This window comes from Neoarius graeffei, chromosome 16, assembly GCF_027579695.1.
Source record: "Neoarius graeffei isolate fNeoGra1 chromosome 16, fNeoGra1.pri, whole genome shotgun sequence".
In the NCBI taxonomy this organism is placed as follows: Eukaryota; Metazoa; Chordata; class Actinopteri; order Siluriformes; family Ariidae; genus Neoarius; species Neoarius graeffei.
The window spans coordinates 54889302-54909301 of NC_083584.1; the positions used below are offsets into that span (position 1 = coordinate 54889302).

The window sequence follows — 20000 nt, forward strand, 5'->3', positions numbered from 1 at the left end:
CTGATAAGGATCCTGGAGCTGCTAAATAATGAGCCAGATGAAGGATTAGAGGGCCGAGATAATGAGGGCTGATGATGTAATCAGAGACAGGCAGGAGGTGGACAGGCTGCTGGGTGAATCGTAAATGGTTAAACCTTTACGGTTATACGTTTGGGGACAAAGAGGACTGAAATAACTTTCTCCAAGCTGGTTCACAGCAGAGTGGCGTCAGCTCTGTTCGCTCTGTGACTGGATGGATGTTGGTGAGTGGTGGGGGAAGGCAGAGAGGACAGGGAGGGTGGGGTTAAAGAAGGCAGGACGGAGCGTGAATCCTGAGTTGTGGAGGCGGCTGGCTTGTGGCCTCCTGAGTGCAGCTGATGTGGCTGAGGTGTCCTGGGCGAGAGCTCCAAACTGCCTACCGAGATGCCCGAGTCTGTGCTCTGGCTGCGGCCGCTCGCAGCGCACGCGTCCTCCTCAAGCTCCGCCTCCTCCTCGTCATCCTGCAGCCATCGGAGCTCCTCCTCCAGCAGGGGGAACGACCTGCGCTCCCACGGCTGCACAGACTGAAACAGAATCCAAAAACCTTTCAGAGGTTTATTTTACATTACAGCAGCCGGGCTCCTTTATCAAGCTTTTAATAAAAGGTGGTGAGTTACGTGCTGCACACAAGCCAACGGACGTAATGACGCAAAACGTCTTCCTGGCCTCATCTAACTTTTGTAACGCAAAGCATTGTTTCACATGTTGCTGATAGAGACGTTAAATATGAAAGGCACGTTACAATGGAAGAAGAGCACATTTCAGGAAATAGCCATTTCAAAATCTCCGTTCCATTGCCACCTTTAGTTGGCAGATGATTCATTTTACTTGCATCTTAAACAAATCAACGTATGCAAGTAAAAGACTTGTGTCAACTTGTGCCGTGTAACATTATTCCCAATTTTATGAAACGTGAATTAAAGGATATGGGACATGAAACAAATGCACGCTATATCAGTTTCTTTCCATTAAAAATATGAAATAATTGCATCAACAAATACAAAATTATCTATTAAATTCAGCAAAATCGTTATATTCGTGATGATTATATGGCATTTCTGCTCGAGCTCCGATATGCATATTTTACAACCGGAAGAGCCGCTGTCACGTGACCATACGTCACAAAAACTTTCAGATACAGCACAAGCGGGTAGATGAATATGGAGAAGTGTGAATTGTGATGATGACGAATGCGACAAAATAGTTTTTGTGTCTTGGATGACAAGAAAATTGTTTCGTTTTTAGAGTGTTTAACGTACATTGAACATCATGGTGTATTGCGACCTCCCAGTCAGTCAGACGCGCTGTCACTCCTGTTAGCAATGTAGCTAGGCTCAGCATGGCCAATGGTATTTTTTGGGGCTGTAGTTGGATGTGACCAAACTCTTCCGCGTTTTTCCTGTTTACATAGGTTTATATGACCAGTGACATGAAACAAGTTCAGTTACACAAATTGAAACGTGGCGATTTTCTATGCTATGGAAAGTCCGCACTATAATGACAGGCGTACTAACATCACCTGCACGCTTCGGCAGCGCATTGATACCTTCACTCGGAGTTGTACCATTATTTTTAGACAGGGTGGACGGACCAGGGCATTCGCCCGCCTGGCCGTGCCCGACGAGGAGCGCTCTCGGCCGGCTTGGGAGGCAGACGGCAGCCCCTCCTGGAAGTGTGGTTTTACCATGGGCCTCATGCGGTAAGGATTAGTATTATAATTTTGGGTGTATCAATTATTGATTATCATAATTCTGACTCGTTTCGCCATTTTGAATGTTTTCATCTCGGACTCTGGAAGCATTGTATCTCAATCAATCTCGAAAAATATCAGCAAAAAAAACACTAGCTTGCAATGGACTTTAGCTAGATCTATGATGAACTTTCAATGTATGATACAAAAATAATACTTCTTTCAACAGATCATTAGCCTTTGAGCAGAATTGTTTTTAACTTACCAGGAAGTGTTATCGAGCCGACCGCTTTCAGTTTCATGAGGGCTGAATGAACTCTCACTCTCAGAATCATCTGACCCGTCAGAGTAAAGACAAGATCTATGTTCATGTGAATTTCCAGCTATCGGTTCGAATTGATAGGGTCTAACTTCACATCTCTGTGAAACATCGGGAATATCATTGTCGATGGTGTCCATTTCGGTAACCTGTTTACATTAGATACCCAAGCGCTGGCTCCTTGAAAAGTTTTTGTGACGTCATGGGTCACGTGACCACTTAGCTAATTAACGAATCATTGTTTTACGCTGATGTATAAAAAAGTTGAATAATGTGATGATTTTCACATTTTTGACACCCTGCAGTGATTTAGATGGCATTTCTTATGTCCTTTATACATAATTATGCCCAGGTAAAAATCCATGTCCCAGGTCCTTTAAGGGAGAGGAAAAAAAAAAAAAAAAAAAAAAACAGTTCGGCATGAAATTGGGTACAATAGATTTGTTTCCCGCCAAGAACAAGAAGCACGTCACAGACAGAGTGCTGGTTTTATCATCAGAGTCCCTGACGTCGTGTTGGAAAATGTGTAAATGCCTATACAAAAGTAGTTGTTTATGAATGAATCCATTTGGAGGCAGCTTGATAAACGAGACTTGCCCTGTGTCCAAATCAGGGCTTTGAACCGGTTCAAGGAACGAAAACGAAAACCGGGAACTTTTTCTATTTCACATGGAACAGAAACGAAACCAGAAACTTTATTATTTTTTATGTTCCGGAACAGAAACGCTTATTAAAAATAATGGTAACCGGTTAATACTGGTTTTTATTTCGTTCCTCAAAGTTTCCGTAGCCTACAAATAAAAAAGTCATTCTTCTCCTGCGCAAGTTTCTATGACCCGCTGGGGCTCACTTCCTGTGTGACGTTCGCTGACTGAATGGAGAGAGCGGGAGGGTGGACTGCTATCACGTCTCCACGTGATAAGTGAGTAAGTGCATTACTGAGTGTCTGTGAGCAAAGGAGAGCCTGAACGTTGCAACCTCCCTATTGGCTGTTTGTAAAAATGTATCAATTGTTGCCCTTCCCACGGGAATCATCGCGGGCTCGAGAGACGAGACCTGACGAGTTAGTTCGTTGGTAGCAGAACAAAATGTCTGGACACAAATCGGGTTTTCAGAAAAGGAAAGAAAATAAAGGGAGGGTCGAAAATACAAAAAAGGAGGCAGAAAATGCAAAACGAGTTTTAAGGTAGGACAAATGGTTACTTTTCTGAGGCAGCCCGCCGTGGCTGCCTGCAGGCTTATTTATTATAGCCCATTTAGTTAAAATAGTTGATATAAAATGTTTATAGTTATAGTTATGTGATGGTTGTCCTGATTTAGACTGTTTTTTTTTTTTTTTTTTGGGGGGGTGCGCGATGTTGCACCCGGGTCCAGATTAGGGCAGAACCGGCCCTGGCTACATTTCAGGTGTAGTTTGTTTTATGTATGTATGTACTTGCATAGATGTGTACTTGGTCTTCCAATATGGCGCCTAACAAAATCTCGCGGCGCGGTGACATCATGCGGTCGCCCTCTATAGGGCCTGACCAGCCTTTGGTAACGCACTAAACGAATTCTCTTTCATTTTTGGCACTTTTTCTGTTTGTGTAGATGGGAAGACATACTGAGAATCCAAATCGCCAACATTTGAAATAATAATTGTTTTGAATTATTTCTTGTCTTATTTAATGAAGGTTGTAATAGAATTAGCCTACATTTGGCTTAAGCTGGATGAGACAGAGACATAATTTTATAGCCATTTGTTAAACAGCTGACAGGGAACGTAATTAACCGTTCCGGGAACGCAATTTTTTTGTTCTAACCGGTTCGGGAACGTCTATTTAATGGTGGAACCCAAAACCGGAAACGTTAAAATTCCGTTTCTGTTCGGAACGAACCAATAGGAAAAAAATTCTGGTTCAAAGCCCTGGTCCAAAATCACTCCCTACTCACGAGTGGACTATATAGTGAGGTCGCCATTTTGTAGTGCTGTCCGAATGTATAGTGAGAATTATTACACCCTATATAGGGCACTCAAAGTATCCCATAATACACCGTGAAAAGTAGCATACAACCGATGGTCACTAACCGAGCAATATATCCCATCATGCATTGCAGTCACACTGAAAGAAAAAGTGTGTTGGGGTGAATGGACGGAGGAAGAAACACGCTATAAACGGACATTCAAGCACAATTAAAAATAGTAAGAGAATAGTAAGAAAAAAAGCTAAAACAGAATAAGACTGATAAAATGCAAGAATAATGTTAGTGCAGAGCGAGGAATTAATCAAAAGCCTCAAATTTGATTTAATAAAAGGCAGCAGCAAAGAAGAAAGGATTCAGCCTTGATTTAAAAGAAGTCAAAGATGCAGGCACTTTGTATTGATTAATGTGGGAAATACACTCAGTATAATATGGATTTATCACAAAAACACATGCATGTATTTATTCTTTTGAATGAAAACCTACCAGCCGACTGATCTGGCACGTTTTAATTGTGCGACAGTAATGACGCAAATAACGGCGCAGCGGAGTAGTGTCCGAAAGCGTTTTTCTTCATTTTACTAATGAGCTCACTATATAGTCCTCTACAGTGCTGAGCGTAAATGAGTGCACCCCCTTTGAAAAGTAACATTTTAAACAAATCTCTCAATGAACACAATTTCCAAAATGTTGAAAAGACAAAGTTTAATATAACATCTGTAACTTAAAGTGAAAGTAAGGTTAATAATATAACTTAGATTACACATTTCTTCAGTTTTACTCAAATTAGGGTGGTGCAAAAATGAGTACACCCCACAACAAAAACTACTCCATCTAGTACTTTGTATGGCCTCCATGATTTTTAATGACAGCACCAAGTCTTCTAGGCATGGAATGAACAAGTTGGCGACATTTTGCAACATCAATCTTTTTCCATTCTTCAACAATGACCTCTTTTAGTGGCTGGACGGAGAGTGATGCTCAACTTGTCTCTTCAGAATTCCCCATAGGTGTTCGATTGGGTTCAGATCAGGAGACATACTTGGCCACTGAATCACTTTCACCCTGTTCTTCTTCAGAAATCCAACAGTGACCTTAGATGTGTGTTTAGGATTATTGTCATGTTGGAAAAGTGCACGACGACCAGGGGCACGGAGTGATGGTAGCATCTTCTCTTTCAGTATAGAGCAATACATCTGTGAATTCATGATGCCATCAATGAAATGCAGCTCCCCGACACCAGCAGCACTCATGCAGCCCCACATAAGGACACTGCCACCACCATGCTTCACTGTAGGCACCAGGCATTTTTCTTTGTATTCCTCACCTTTGCGACACCATACAGTTTTGAAGCCATCAGTTCCAAAAACATTTATCTTAGTCTCATCACTCCAGAGTTTAGAGTCCCAGTAGTCTTCATCTTTGTCAGCATGGGCCCTGGCAAACTCTAGGCAGGCTTTTTTGTGCCTGGGCTTTCTTTCGTGGACGGCGTCCATGCATGCCATTCCTCTGCAGTGTACGCCGTATTGTGTCACGGGAAATAGTCACCCCAGTTTGGCTTTCTACTTCTTTAGATAACTGCAGTGAACTTGCATGCCGATTTTCTTCAACCCTTCTCATCAGAAGACGCTCCTGTCGAGGTGTTAACTTCCGTGGACGACCTGGACGTCTCTGTGAGATGGTTGCAGTTCCATCTTTCTTAAATTTTTGTACCACTTTTGCGACAGTATTCTGACTGATAAGTAAAGCTTTGCTGATCTTCTTGTAGCCTTCACCTTTGTGGTGTAAAGAAATTATTTTCTTCGGGGAATTCTGAAGAGACAAGTTGAGCATCACTCTCCATCCAGCATCCAGTCACTAAAAGAGGTCGTTGTTGAAGAATGGAAAAAGATTGATGTTGCAAAAATGTCGCCAACTTGTTCATTCCATGCTTAGAAGACTTGGTGCTGTCATTAAAAATCATGGAGGCCATACAAAGTACTAGATGTAGTAGTTTTTGTTGTGGGGTGTACTCATTTTTGCACCACCCTAATTTGAGTAAAACTGAAGAAATGTGTAATCTAAGTTATATTATTAACCTTACTTTCACTTTATAAGTTACAGATGTTATATTAAATTTGTATTTTCAACATTTTGGAAATTGTTTGTGTTCATTGAGAGATTGTTTAAAATGTTACTTTTCAAAGCGGGTGTACTCATTTACGCTCAGCACTGTACACAGTAATTCCCTGTATAGTGAGTAGTGAACAAGTGAGTGATTTCAGACACAGGGAGAGTTTCATTAACTCCTTTTTACAGATTGCAAAACACCTACAATAAGTGCATTAGGGAAAAATTTATAGTACAGCACTTCCTGGTTCAGAACTTCCTGACAACTGGGCTGATCGACTCGGTGCCCAAATCAAGTGCTTTCTGTTTTATAATAAATCACCATGGTAACAGCTAGACTGAGGAAGCTGAATGGAACATTGAGTGCTCAGTCAAGCACGTACAGGCATTAATACACACCTGCTGTTCATCTTCCATCTGGTAGAAGAAGGGATCATCTGCTGCAGAGCACAAGGGGCTACACGGCGAGATCTTCCCCTGCCTGGGCTCTGGAGAGCACGACACCCGTCCCAAACCTCTGCAGCTCCTCCCATCGCCGTACGAGGACGAGGACCTGACACGACACAAACGACGGTGTTAATGTCACACAGACAGGCCTGCATTTCCCCATGGGGGATCAATACACACTTACTTTCACGCTCACTCCCATCCTGTTCACACAAACCCAGCCTGGTTCCCAAGATTCATAAACGGAAATTTGCATTTCAATTTAAAAACAACCCGCAAACACAGTCGCTGGGCATTTTCACCAACACGTCACCTTTCATATCAACGACATGCCAAGATGGAAGGAAGGGAGGATAAAAACTTAATCACACACACGCACCAGTCTCATATCATCTCTAGCCGCTTTATCCTGTTCTACAGGGTCGCAGGCAAGCTGGAGCCTATCCCAGCTGACTACGGGCGAAAGGCGGGGTACACCCTGGACAAGTCGCCAGGTCATCACAGGGCTGACACATAGACACAGACAACCATTCACACTCACATTCACACCTACGGTCAATTTAGAGTCACCAGTTAACCTAACCTGCATGTCTTTGGACTGTGGGGGAAACCGGAGCACCCGGAGGAAACCCACGCGGACACGGGGAGAACATGCAAACTCCGCACAGAAAGGCCCTCGCCGGCCACGGGGCTCGAACCCGGACCTTCTTGCTGTGAGGCGACAGCGCTAACCACTACACCACCGACACGCACAGTCTGCTTCGCCGTAATCATCTGGGTGACGTGTGTGCGCGATTATAAAATCATTTCTCTTCCACAACTGTTTACTATAAAAAGTCATGCAGAGTGTTGAGAAGATGTTCAGCAGCGGAAGTTTGACGCAATAATATAGCCAAGAAATTGTGCAGTGTGGGGGCGTGGTCAGGCGCCGGTTTGGGAACGGAGGGCGGAGTCTGAAGAAGGTATGGTGAAGAATGAGCGTTCACCTGTGTGTGATTAATGAAAAAAAAGTGTTGGGTTTCATCTCACTGATTGAGGAGTGCAGAGGTATCAGTCAGTCAATCGATATCCTTTATTTAACCAGGTTTTTAAAAACAAAAAATTGAGATTAAAATCTCTTTTCCAAGAGTGACCTGGCCAAGAGGGCAGCATAAACAATATTACAATAAAAATACAGACGAAAATACACCTGGTGTAACATTACAGATAAAACCGTATTCAGTTAAAATGCTAAAAGCTCAAGGCTAAAAATCCAATTAAAAACATCAAATAAAATTTATAAAACGTGCATTGTACAAGAGAGACATTTCTCTCTCTTTTAGAATGGATTTAAAAATTCACCCAGTTATCAGCTTTGACCGTTCCAAGTCCTTTTATAAATTTTTCCAGGATGAAGGAGCAGCATATTTGAAAGCCTTTTTTCCTACATCGGGTTTCACTCCAAGGACTAACATCTGTAACGTGTTATTCGAGCGCAGGCCGTGTCGATTTTGTTTCAGACGCAAGTATAAAGAAAGATAAGGAGGAACTAGCCTGAGAACAGATTTATAAACAAACATTAGCCAGTGTGAAAGTCTGCGAACAGACGGAGATAATTTGCGATGTTAGACAGGGTACAACGATGTACAAGATTGCCGCAGCCAGTTAGAAAACATAAGGCACAGTGATAAACAGTGTCCAATTTCTTTAAGTACTGGTCAGGTGCATTCCGAAAGAGTAGATCCCTGTAGTCCAGTAAGGGCATAAAACTTGCTGAAAACAGATGCCTCCTCGCCTGGAGTGAAAAGTCGGATTTATTTCTAAAAAGGAAACCAAATTTAAGTTTCAGTTTTAATACAAGTTTGTCGATGTGTCCCCTTACAAAAAAGAAGTTTATTCAAGTGTGCGTCTAGTAGACTTCTTTTAAACTAAAAATGAGAGTATGCCTTCAGTTTACTTTTTATTTACTTAATAAAAGTATACTTGGCTTATACTGAAAAGTACACTTGTGTTCAAAATAATAGCAGTCCAACACGACTAACCAGATCAATCACTGTTTTTGGTGGAAATTATATTACTACATGGCAAATAATTTACCAGTAGGTGTAGTAGAGTCATAGAAAACCAACAGACCCAACATTCATGATATGCATGCTCCTGAGTCTGTGTAATCGAATAATTAAGTGAAAGGGACGTGTTCAAAATAATAGCAGTGTGGAGTTTAATTAGTGAGGTCATTCATTCTGTGAAAAAACAGATGTCAGTCAGGTGGCCCTAATTTAAGGATGAAGCCGGCACATGTTGTACATCCATTTCTCTCTGAAAACATGAGAAACATGGGTCGTTCCAGACATTGTTCAGAAGAACAGCGTGCTTTGATTAAAACGTTGATTGGAGAGGTAAAACGTATACTGTAAAGAAGTGCAGAAAATGATGGGCTGCTCAGCTAAAATGATCTCCAGTGCTTTAAAATGGACAGCAAAGCCAGAGAGACGTGGAAGAAAACAGAAGACTACCATTCGAATGGATCGAAGAATAGCCAGAACGGCAAAGACTCAGCCAATGATCAGCTCCAGGGTGATCAAAGACGGTCTGAAGTTACCTGTGAGTACTGTGACAATTAGAAGATGCCTGTGTGAAGCTAATCTATCAGCAAGAAGCCCCCGCAAAGTTCCACTGTTAAAAAAAAAAGACGTGCTGAAGAGGATACAATTTGCCAAAGAACACATCGACTGGCCTAAAGAGAAATGGAAAAACATTTTGTGGACTGATGAAAGTAAAATTGTTCTTTTTGGGTCCAAGAGCCGCAGACAGTTTTTCAGACGACCCCCAAACACTGAATTCAAGCCACAGTACACTCTGAAGACAGTGAAGCATGGTGGTGCAAGCATCATGATATGGGGATGCTTCTCTTACTGTGGTGTTGGGCCCATTTATCGCATACCAGGGATCATGGATCAGTTTGCATATATCAAAATACTTGAAGAGGTCATGTTGCCTTATGCTGAAGAGGAAATGCCCTTGAAATGGGTGTTTCAACAAGACAACGACCCCAAACACACCAGTAAGCGAGCAGCATCAGGGTTCAAGACCAACAAAATGAAAGTTATGGAGTGGCCAGCCCAATCCCCGGACCTTAATCCGATAGAAAACTTGTGGGGTGACATCAAAAATGCTGTTTCTGAGGCAAAACCAAGAAATGCAGAGGAATTGTGGAATGTTGTCAAATCATCCTGGGCTGGAATACCTGCTCACAGGTGCCAGAAGTTCTCAGAAACCGTGGTTATACAACTAAATAATAGTTTAGTGATTCACAGGAATACTAAATCCTTAAGATTTTTTCAGTTTATACAGTAAATATTTGGAGTTTGTAATGAAAAATGCAGACACTGCTATTTTTTTGAACAGCCCAATGTTCATTTTTCTTCATTTTCTGTAAAGTAATTAAAATATTGATACATTTTTCTTCATGTTTTGATGTAGAATATAATGTGCAGTGTTCCCAATGCATGGAAATAAAAACTATTATAAGGATTTTGAGCTTTACTCACGTTTTTAAACACACTGCTATTATTTTGAACACAACTGTATATTAAGCTTATACTTAAACTTCTGATCAAGATATACTTAACAAAAGTGTAATAAAGTCTTAAAATATTTGTGCCTTATGTTTAAGTGTACTTGCGCTTATCCTTTTGATAGTAGCCTAGAAAATACTTCTTTTTCACACATATTGGCTTCTTTGTGATATACGGCAGCATGTTTTAACAAAACACTTCAGTTGTCTACTGGTAGTGTGCATGAGGTAAGGGTTCGGGCTAGAAAACTAATAGTATACCTACAAGGGTAATTGCAGTATACTTCAAAACTAAAAAGTAGACTAGATGTACATAACCAGTAACTAATAGTATATTTCCAATATGCTACAAGTATACTTTTATAAACTTAAAAAAAAAAAAAAAAAAAAGTGTGTAACGAGTAAACCAACAGTACATTTCCAGTATACTACAAAGTATACTTTAGTAAACTAAAAAAGTGGACTAGAAGTATAAAACAAGTAAACTCAGAGTATATTTCCAGTATACTATGAAGTATGCTTTTGTAAACTAAAAAGAGTGGACTACAAGTATAGAACTAGTAAGCTATTAGTATATAAAAGTTTACTTGTGGTATAGTTGCAGTACAAAATAAAAAAAAAAAAAAAAAATACTAGTTGTAGACTTAAAGTTTACTTCTCTTAGACTTAAAGTATACTTTTTATAAACTAAAAGTGGGCCAATTTAGTCCCAAGAAGTATTAGATTAGTTAACTTACAAGTATACTGTAAGTACATTGATAATCAGTAAACTTGGTACACAAAAGTATACTTAAGGAAATACTTTAACATTACTTAAGTATACTTAATAAAATGAACTTGAAGTATACTTCTTTTTCATAAGGGTAACTTGAATGTCAGGGACTCGTCAATAATAATCCCCAGGTACTTGTACGATATGACCCTTTCAATTTCAACACCTTGAGCTGTTAAAATTTTAGGGGGGGATAAATGGCAGCAGTTTCCCGTTCGAAAATAAAATGAATTTAGATTTGTCCGAATCCAAAACCACTTTAAGCCGAGTCGGATGAAACCGAACAACATCAAAGGCAGACTGCAGATATTCTAGAGTCTGAACTACAGACGGGGATGAACAGGAGATGACCACACCATCTGCATAAAAATGGTATGCAGCATTAGACAGGTTATCACAGAGATTATTGATATAAATGGGAAACAGCAACGGTCCTAAAATGGAACCCTGGGGGACACCCTTTAAAACAGGGAGGAAGAAGACCCAGCGGACTGAACACGTTGTGTTCTCACCCAGTGTTTCTCAACTACTGGGCTGCGGCCCACTAAAGCACCATCTAGTGGGCCGCAAATTTTTTTAAGTTGATTTTATTTTTTTTTTTTTATAAATTACTCGTGGTAGGGTACAGTTAGTGGGTCGCATCCGATGTCACATCCAGCTCATTAATCTGCAGGCCACACTACAGCTCGGGATGCTTCACAATAGGTTATCGATGAAAATGAGGCATTTTGGTGGTGATATACACGTGAGCTAAAAGTTGTGGTCTCACAGCAGGTGAACGCTTGACTGTCACACTTTTGTGCACTTCAGCCTGGCGCAGCTTGGGCAGTCGCATGCACTCACGGAAGGCGTTGTGCACGTCCTTGGGACCCAGTTGTTATTGGGAAACACCCGATACTGATTTGAGCGCAATCAGCACAGATACGGACGCTGTTTTCACAGAGGCTTTGCGAAGTATCATCACGTGTTTCTAGCCATGTTTATAATGCTATTTAAATACTCTATGTTCTGTTTTGCTTTTGTAAATATAACTCCTGATAATAAACACTCTTCCTGCACTTAGATCTGTGTAAAGGTCATCTATTTTGTAGTGTCCTGATCCCCAGATCTTTAACCCAGCCACATATAAAAACTTGTACACCTCCATGCTCTTCCAGGTTTTCATCTGCATGTCCGTGTAGAACGATGTCTGCAGCACCAGGTAGTTTGAGATGTCGGGGAACTCAACGGATGGATAATTTTCAAACTCATAGGAAAAATCCTTCTTTATTAGCGTGTAAGGATCTAATCCCATTGAGTGGTTTCTATAGCCACTTCTTCTGAGTGTACTTCTTGGTTTTAATAACTGGCTTGTTTTCTGTACACAAACATGGCAGTAACTTCTTGTGTTAATGGACCAGACTCCACTTTTGGATCATTAATCCCTTTTGACAAAGAATGCCCTGCATGCATGGTTTTATGTTGGCTTCTGGCACATCCGTACAGTTTTAAATACAATACCTACAATTAAAGAGAGTTTGTTTTTATTGCATTTATTTAATTCCTGGGCTCCCATCTGTAACAGGGAGTGATGTCGCATCCCATTAATATACTTTATAGTAGATTATTAGATTCTAATAGAATAGATGAGCCAAAATAATTGGGGATCTTTTTTAATGGGCCCCAACTCATTACAAGTATGAATAGGTGGGCCTTCAGTTCAGTTGGTCAGGTTCAATACCCAAACTGATAATCACATCATCAGTTTTTCATTGGCTAATCAGACACAAGGTACACCACCACGCTTGCCAGAGCAGTGGGGGGTTTGGCACCTCGTTCAAGGGCAATTAAGCCAATCCTGCTGGTCCAGGGAACCGAACCAGCAACCTTTTGGTCTCAAAGCTGTTTCTCAACCATTAGGCCATGACTATCTAAAAATGACTGTCTAAAAATTCTTTAAGCTGTTCACTGACAAACTTTAAGAACTTTAGCTAAGACACAGTTTAGAAGTTGGCATGTAATTATTAACATTTGAGGGATCGCTCCCTTTCAGCAATGGGAAAACGTAAGCAGATTTCCATATCCTAGGGATTTTATTATTAGAAATAGAAAAGTTAAAAATAAGAGAGTCAGTGGTTCTGCAATTAAATCAGCAGCTCACCTCAAAAAATAAGGTATGCTGAGGGTCTGAAATCACTTACTCATTCACTACTCCCTACTCACTATATAGGGAATTACTACCGTATATAGAGGACTATATAATGAGCTCATTGGTAAAATGAAAAAACGCTTTCGGACACTACTTCGCCACACCATTACTTACGTCATTACTGTTGCACAATTAAAACGTGCCCGATCAGTCAGCTGGTGGGTTTTCAAAATAATAAATATATGCATGCGTTTTTGTGATAAATCCATATTATACTGAGCGTACTTCCCACATTAATAAATACAAAAGTACTTTGTGTCTGCTGCATCTTTGAGCTCTTTTAAATCAAGGCTGAATCCTTTCTTTTTCACCGCTGCCTTTTATTAAATCAAATTTGAGGCTTTTGATTAATTCCTCTCTCTGCACTAACTTTTATTCTTATATTTTGTCTTATTCTATTTTAGCTTATTTTCTATTCTCTTACTATTTTTAATTGTACTTGAATGTCCGTTTATAATGTGCTTCTTCCTCCGTCCATTCACCCCAACACGCTTTTTTTCCAGTGCGACCGCAATGCATGATGGTACATATTGCTCGGTTAGTGACCATCGGTTGTACACTACTTTTCATGATGCATTGTGGGATACTTTGCACTATATAGGGTGTAATAATTCTCACTATACATTTGGACAGCACTACAAAATGGTGAACTCACTATATAGTGAGTGATTTTGGACACAGGGTATCTCTCTTTCTGCGTGCATGTGTAAAGAAAATAGAGAGAGAGAGAGAGACACACACACACACACACACACACGTGACACTTCTGTTTATAGAGCACTTTGTGAGCAAACCTGAATATCCTGATCGACATCATTTATTGTGAAAATGTCTTGAAGGACATAACGATCACCTGCCCCGGTGGCGTCTGCGGGCCCAGCTCCCCCAGCGACTCCTCTCTCTGCTCTCCCATATGGCATGCCTCTTCAGAAAAACGGCGTCAGACAAATCCTCCACCTACACACAGACAAAAAGGGACTCACCGTTTAAGCTCTGCACACATCCTGTATTTGAACTGTATCGTGATTATACTCAATTTTTTTTAAAGATCTTTTTCTGACCAGATCAATAAGATCCTTGTTTTAGTGACTACTGGGACATTATCCACACTCTTGTGTCAGGTTTGCTCTTCAGCTGTGCTGTAATTACAGCCTGCTCAGTTTTGGTGGTGCAAATAAAAATGAAGTCATGCTGTAACCCTGCCGTGTACAGAATTCATACCATGGACAGTCATGGCTACTTATCACATCATGTGGAATCCAAGTTGGACGAGATGAAAATTTAACTGATGGCAGAAATACTATTTACTGTACAGAAAGGTACACTGCAGGTTTGTACACTCACCTCGCCTTTATGTTCCAGTCCTTCTCCATTGGGCTGCTGTGGTGTATCTGAGTGGTTCACACACTGACCATCTGAGCCTACATGCTTCTCTGAGACTCCACAGACAGAGTCCAGCTCTCTCCAGCTACACACACAAAACAAAAGTGGTTTACTTGCATACAGCTGGTCACTACACATTTCGCTGACCCTGCATTTCTCGGATACAAAAATGTCAACACCTCAAGCCTTCAACTTTACCCTGTTTCTCCCAATCTGCTCAGCTTGCTACCCATGAGCTAGTTCTCAGGTAACACACAAGCACTACCAGTCAGGGAGGGGAGAAAGCTTGCACACACTTCCTTCTCACACACGGAAAGTTAAGCACTGCATAAATCTTCCACCTGCTGCTCTTGCCATGTCACAGGGTAGTGGAACACACTCACTCAGAGTGAAGTATTAACTGCTCTCTTTTATACAGGAGCTCACAAATGGTTATTAAGGCCGACTTTGGTCTCTTGGACTGGTGACCACAGACTGCTGTGGCATCATGATTAGATTAGAACTCACAATCTCCCAATGATATAGCGAACACTTTTGGCATCATCATCATCTGGGCAGCCTCAGGTGAGCTAGACGCCTGGCCACCCAGTCATCACAATCTTGCATTACAATCTGCTAGCTTGATATTGTTGTTGGCCCCAGAGTCCCTCAAAGTACCCATGAAAGCGGCTGAAGGACAGCCCCACCAGTGTTGTACTCAAGTCACTAAACCTCAAGTCCGAGTCCAGTCTCGAGTCCCCAGTGTTCAAGTCCAAATCATTAAAGAAAATTTTGAGTCGAGTCCGAGAACAAGACTCCAACCGCACCATTTCACGGTGGCTGTTTTTGCACCATTAACATTAGTTTGTTCCTGAACATGACGTATGAACAGGTGAATGTGCTTCTCTTTGTCAGGGAGTGTGAAGTATTCTGTCAGAGATGGTTGGGAGACGGATGCAAGTTCAGAAGGTGCGTTTATTAATACAAGTGAAGACAGTTACAGTGGTGCTTGAAAGTTTGTGAACCCTTTAGAATTTTCTATATTTCTGCATAAATATGACCTAAAATAACATCAGATTTTCACACAAGTCCTAAAAGTAGATCAAGAGAACCCAGTTAAACAAATGAGACAAAATTATCATCCTTGGTCATTTATTTATTGAGGAAAATGATCCAATATTACATATCTGTGAGTGGCAAAAAGTATGTGAACTTCTAGGATGAGCAGTTAATTTGAAGGTGAAATTAGAGTCAGGTGTTTTCAATCAATGGGATGACAATCAGGTGTGAGTGGACACCCTGTTTTATTTAAAGAACAGGGATCTATCAAAGTCTGATCTTCACAACACATGTTTGTGGAAGTGTATCATGGCACGAACAAAGGAGATTTCTGAGGACCTCAGAAAAAGCGTTGTTGATGCTCATCAGGCTGGAAAAGGTTACAAAACCATCTCTAAAGAGTTTGGACTCCACCAATCCATAGTCAGACAGATTGTATACAAATGGAGGAAATTCAAGACCAATGTTACCCTCCCCAGGAGTGGTCGAGCAACAAAGATCACTCCAAGAGCAAGGCGTGTAATAGTCAGCGAGGTCACAAAGGACCCCAGGGTAACTTCTAAGCAACTGAAGGCCTCTCTCACATTGGCTAATGTTAATGTTCATGAGTCCACCATCAGGAGAACACTGAACAACAATAGTGTGCATGGTAGGGTTGCAAGGAGAAAGCCACTGCTCTCCAAAAGGAACGTTGCTGCTCATCTGCAGTTTGCTAAAGATCAAATGGACAAGCCAGAAGGCTATTGGAAAAATGTTTTGTGGATGGATGAGACCAAAACAGAACTTTTTGGTTTAAATGAGAAGTGTTACGTTTGGAGAAAGGAAAAACACTGCATTCCAGCATAAGTACCTTATCCCATCTGTGAAACATGGTGGTGGTAGTATCATGGTTTGGGCCTGTTTTGCTGCATCTGGGCCAGGATGGCTTGCCATCATTGATGGAACAATGAATTCTAAAGGAAAATGTCAGGACATCTGTCCATGAACTGAATCTCAAGAGAAGGTGGGTCATGCAGCAAGACAACAACCCTAAGCACACAAGTCGTTCTACCAAAGAATGGTTAAAGAAGTTAAATGTTTTGGAATGGCGAAGTCAAAGTCCTGACCTTAATCCAATGGAAATGTTGTGGACGGACCTGGAGCGAGCAGTTCATGTGAGGAAACCCACCAACATCCCAGAGTTGAAGCTGTTCTGTACGGAGGAATGGGCTAAAATTCCTCCAAGCCGGTGTGCAGGACTGATCAACAGTTACCAGAAACATTTAGTTGCAGTTATTGCTCCACAAGGGGGTCACACCAGATACTGAAAGCAAAGGTTCACATACTTTTGCCACTCACAGATATGTAATATTGGATCATTTTCCTCAAATGACCAAGTATAATATTTTTGTCTCATTTGTTTAACTGGGTTCTCTTTATCTACTTTTAGGACTTGTGTGAAAATCTGATCATGTTTTAGGTCATATTTATGCAGAAATATAGAAAATTCTAAAGGGTTCACAAACTTTCAAGCACTACTGTAAACAATCCAGAATGGCAGGCAAAATCGTAAAACAGTGAAACAGGCAATAGGTTGAGCAAGGCACAAACAGGCTATCGTAGACTCGGCAGAATCAAAGAGAAACAGGAAATCAGGGATCAGGAACCCAAACAAGGAAATAAGGCTTGGTAATGTGTCAGCAACTCAACTCAATACTTCGCAAAGTAAGTGTGTTTTCACAGTTTTTATATAGGTGCGCTGATTGCGCCTTAATCCTGTGCAGGGGAGAGAGTCGTTTACAGCGTGTGCAAGAGTCTCTGATGCACGCGCCAAGGCATGCAAGTGTGACACTCTTGCACGAAATTAGTACAAAATTAATGTAAATATAAATATCTTATGCCAAATTATTATGGAATGTTACAAAAAATAAAGAAAAAAATCCGAGTCCTCATCTTCAATTTACAAGTCCGAGCCATCAGTGCTCAAGTCCAAGTCAAGTCATGAGTCTTTAAAATTAGGACACAAGTCGGACTCGAGTCGGAGTCCTGGATTCGAGTACTACAAGCCTGAGCCCCGCCCGAGATGACCATGGGTTGGCTGCCACAGGACAAGCTGATTTGCCGGAAGGTTCTGGTGGCAGTGACCAGCAAGGCCAAGTCTCCTATAATCTTGTCCAAGATATAGGGGATACAGATCGATATTGGTGACATGGTCTCTCCAACTGTCATCATTTAGCAACAGATCTTTAAAAAAATAAAATAAAATATGAAGAACTGAAAAATGCTGCTTGCACAAGTATTCACCCCCTACAGACTAGCACCTGGTAGATCCACCCGTTGCTGTAAGTGTGTTGGGGTCCATAAAGTTCCTACCAGTTCTGCACCCTGTTTGGGATTTTCACCCATTCTTCCTGGCAGATTTGCTCCAGGATTTTGATGGTTGTATGCAATTTTCAAACATTGCTACAGATTCTCAGTGGGATTCAGATCTGGACTTTGACTTGGCCACTGTACAACATCCACCTTTTTGTTTATAACTGGTCCTGTATTGTTTTGGTCTTGTGTCTGGGACCACTGTCCTGCTAAAAGGTCAAGTTTCTCCCAAGCTTTAGGGTTTTTTTGTTTTGTTTTTTTAAGGAGACCAAAGTATGTTCTCTTTCAATATCCTACTGTATTTTACTCTAGCCATTCACCCTTCAATTTTGACAAGAAGCCCAGGTTCTGAGGATGAAAAGCATCTCCAGAAAATGATGTTGCCACCACCATGTTTCACAGTAGGGATGGTGTTAACTGACTGACTCTTCATGGTCTTCTTCTAGCTTATCATTGGACATCCAGCAGGCTGGGGACTTGCAGAGACATCTTTGCCCAGGTCTGCCAGCCATAGCCATCATAAGGTGGTTAGTTGGTAGGCCTGTGTCCCTTTCAAGTACCATTTTCAGAGTGGTATGCAGCCAGCCAACCTTGCACTTTGCATCAGGCTACATTTGCACTGCAGGTTGGTTGTGCCATGTAATGTGACCAAAGAGCAAAGTGTCATTTCCTGATGACACAGGAGAGGCAGGGCAAGTTGCCATAGAGCTGATTGTTAGACCAGTTACATATCCTACACAGTCCTTAATTACACCTTAACTCCACTCTCAGCCACTGTACTCTGGAACTCCTTCAGAGTGACCGACGCACTCTAGCTTCCCTTACCAGTCTCCACGCTGCGTTTTTAGGTAGTCTAAGTGTAGGCCAGGCTGGTCCGGGAAGAGTTGGTCTAAGTAGGGTGTGTGTAGGTACAAGTGGTCTAGATAGGGCTTGGGTGATGTGATGCAGGTTCCACCTCCTCATTGTTGATCCATCAGTGCTTAATGGGATTTCAAGTAGATAGAAGAAGACATGGTCATCACCATCCCCTGCCATGAGCATTTTATGAAGACCTCTTAACAGAGGTGGACAGTAATGAAGTACATTTACTTGAGTACTGTACTTAAGTACACTTTGAGTATCTGTACTTGAGTATTAATTTTTTTTTTGGAAACTTGTGACTTTAACTTCACTACATTTGAAAGACAAATATTGTACTTTTCACTTCACTACATTTCTATCAAGGTCCTTGTTACTATGAATCAGCTTTGAAAGTGGAGTTTTTTTCTTTTCTTTTATAAAACACGTTTTTTTTTCCGCAGGTGACACTGAGACAGCCGATCAGTAATCACTAGGGTCACATCACATCCATAGACTGGATAAAATCAAGTTCAATGATTTCTCAGCAGGCGGCACGGTGGTGTAGTGGTTAGCGCTGTCGCCTCACAGCAAGAAGGTCCTGGGTTCGAGCCCCGGGGCCGGCGAGGGCCTTTCTGTGTGGAGTTTGCATGTTCTCCCCGTGTCCGCGTGGGTTTCCTCCGGGTGCTCCGGTTTCCCCCACAGTCCAAAGACATGCAGGTTAGGTTAACTGGTGACTCTAAATTGACCGTAGGTGTGAATGTGAGTGTGAATGGTTGTCTGTGTCTATGTGTCAGCCCTGTGATGACCTGGCGACTTGTCCAGGGTGTACCCCGCCTTTCGCCCGTAGTCAGCTGGGATAGGCTCCAGCTTGCCTGCGACCCTGTAGAAGGATAAAGTGGCTAGAGATAATGAGATGAGATTTCTCAGCAGTATTATTTAACATGATTAGTTGATGGCAGAATGGAAGGAGGTGGTTTTTCTGGGGAATGCACGCACCCATGGCTTTACCTGGAACCCATGTTTCAGTTGTCTGAAAGGATTAAAGATTAATTTTCTTTTTTGCTTTGTTTGCCGAAAACAAAACCACATCGCGGCCTACAAAAACTCGCCGTCCAATCTGCAGAAGCATATTGAGGTATATAAACGTTTTATTCCAAGAGAAAGCTTGCAATGAGGTTGTCTATGCTTTTAGAGGTAGCAATAATGTTGCAATAGCTGTACAGTCTGGTTAGTGAAATGATTTTCTATGGATTTGCCCGCCAAGTTGCCATCGCCTTGTCCACAGCTAACGTTAACACATAGCTAGTTAACTTGGACACAGTTAGC

General features: G+C 41.5%; 1 protein-coding gene across 2 annotated transcripts in view; it reads right to left on the reverse strand.

Moving 5' to 3' along the window:
- The window catches only part of LOC132900865 (KAT8 regulatory NSL complex subunit 1), a 39811-nt gene that overhangs the window by 667 nt on the left and 19144 nt on the right, over window positions 1-20000 (reverse strand). For both annotated transcript variants that reach the window (XM_060943198.1, XM_060943199.1), the window contains exons 9-12: window positions 14406-14529; window positions 13915-14018; window positions 6498-6651; window positions 1-542 (exon numbers count right to left, since the gene is read on the reverse strand). The exon at window positions 1-542 is cut by the window's left edge and continues 667 nt beyond it. In XM_060943198.1, the coding sequence (XP_060799181.1) occupies window positions 192-542; window positions 6498-6651; window positions 13915-14018; window positions 14406-14529 (733 nt within the window). In that variant the 3' untranslated portion in view covers window positions 1-191. The remainder of the gene's footprint in view (window positions 543-6497; window positions 6652-13914; window positions 14019-14405; window positions 14530-20000) is intronic.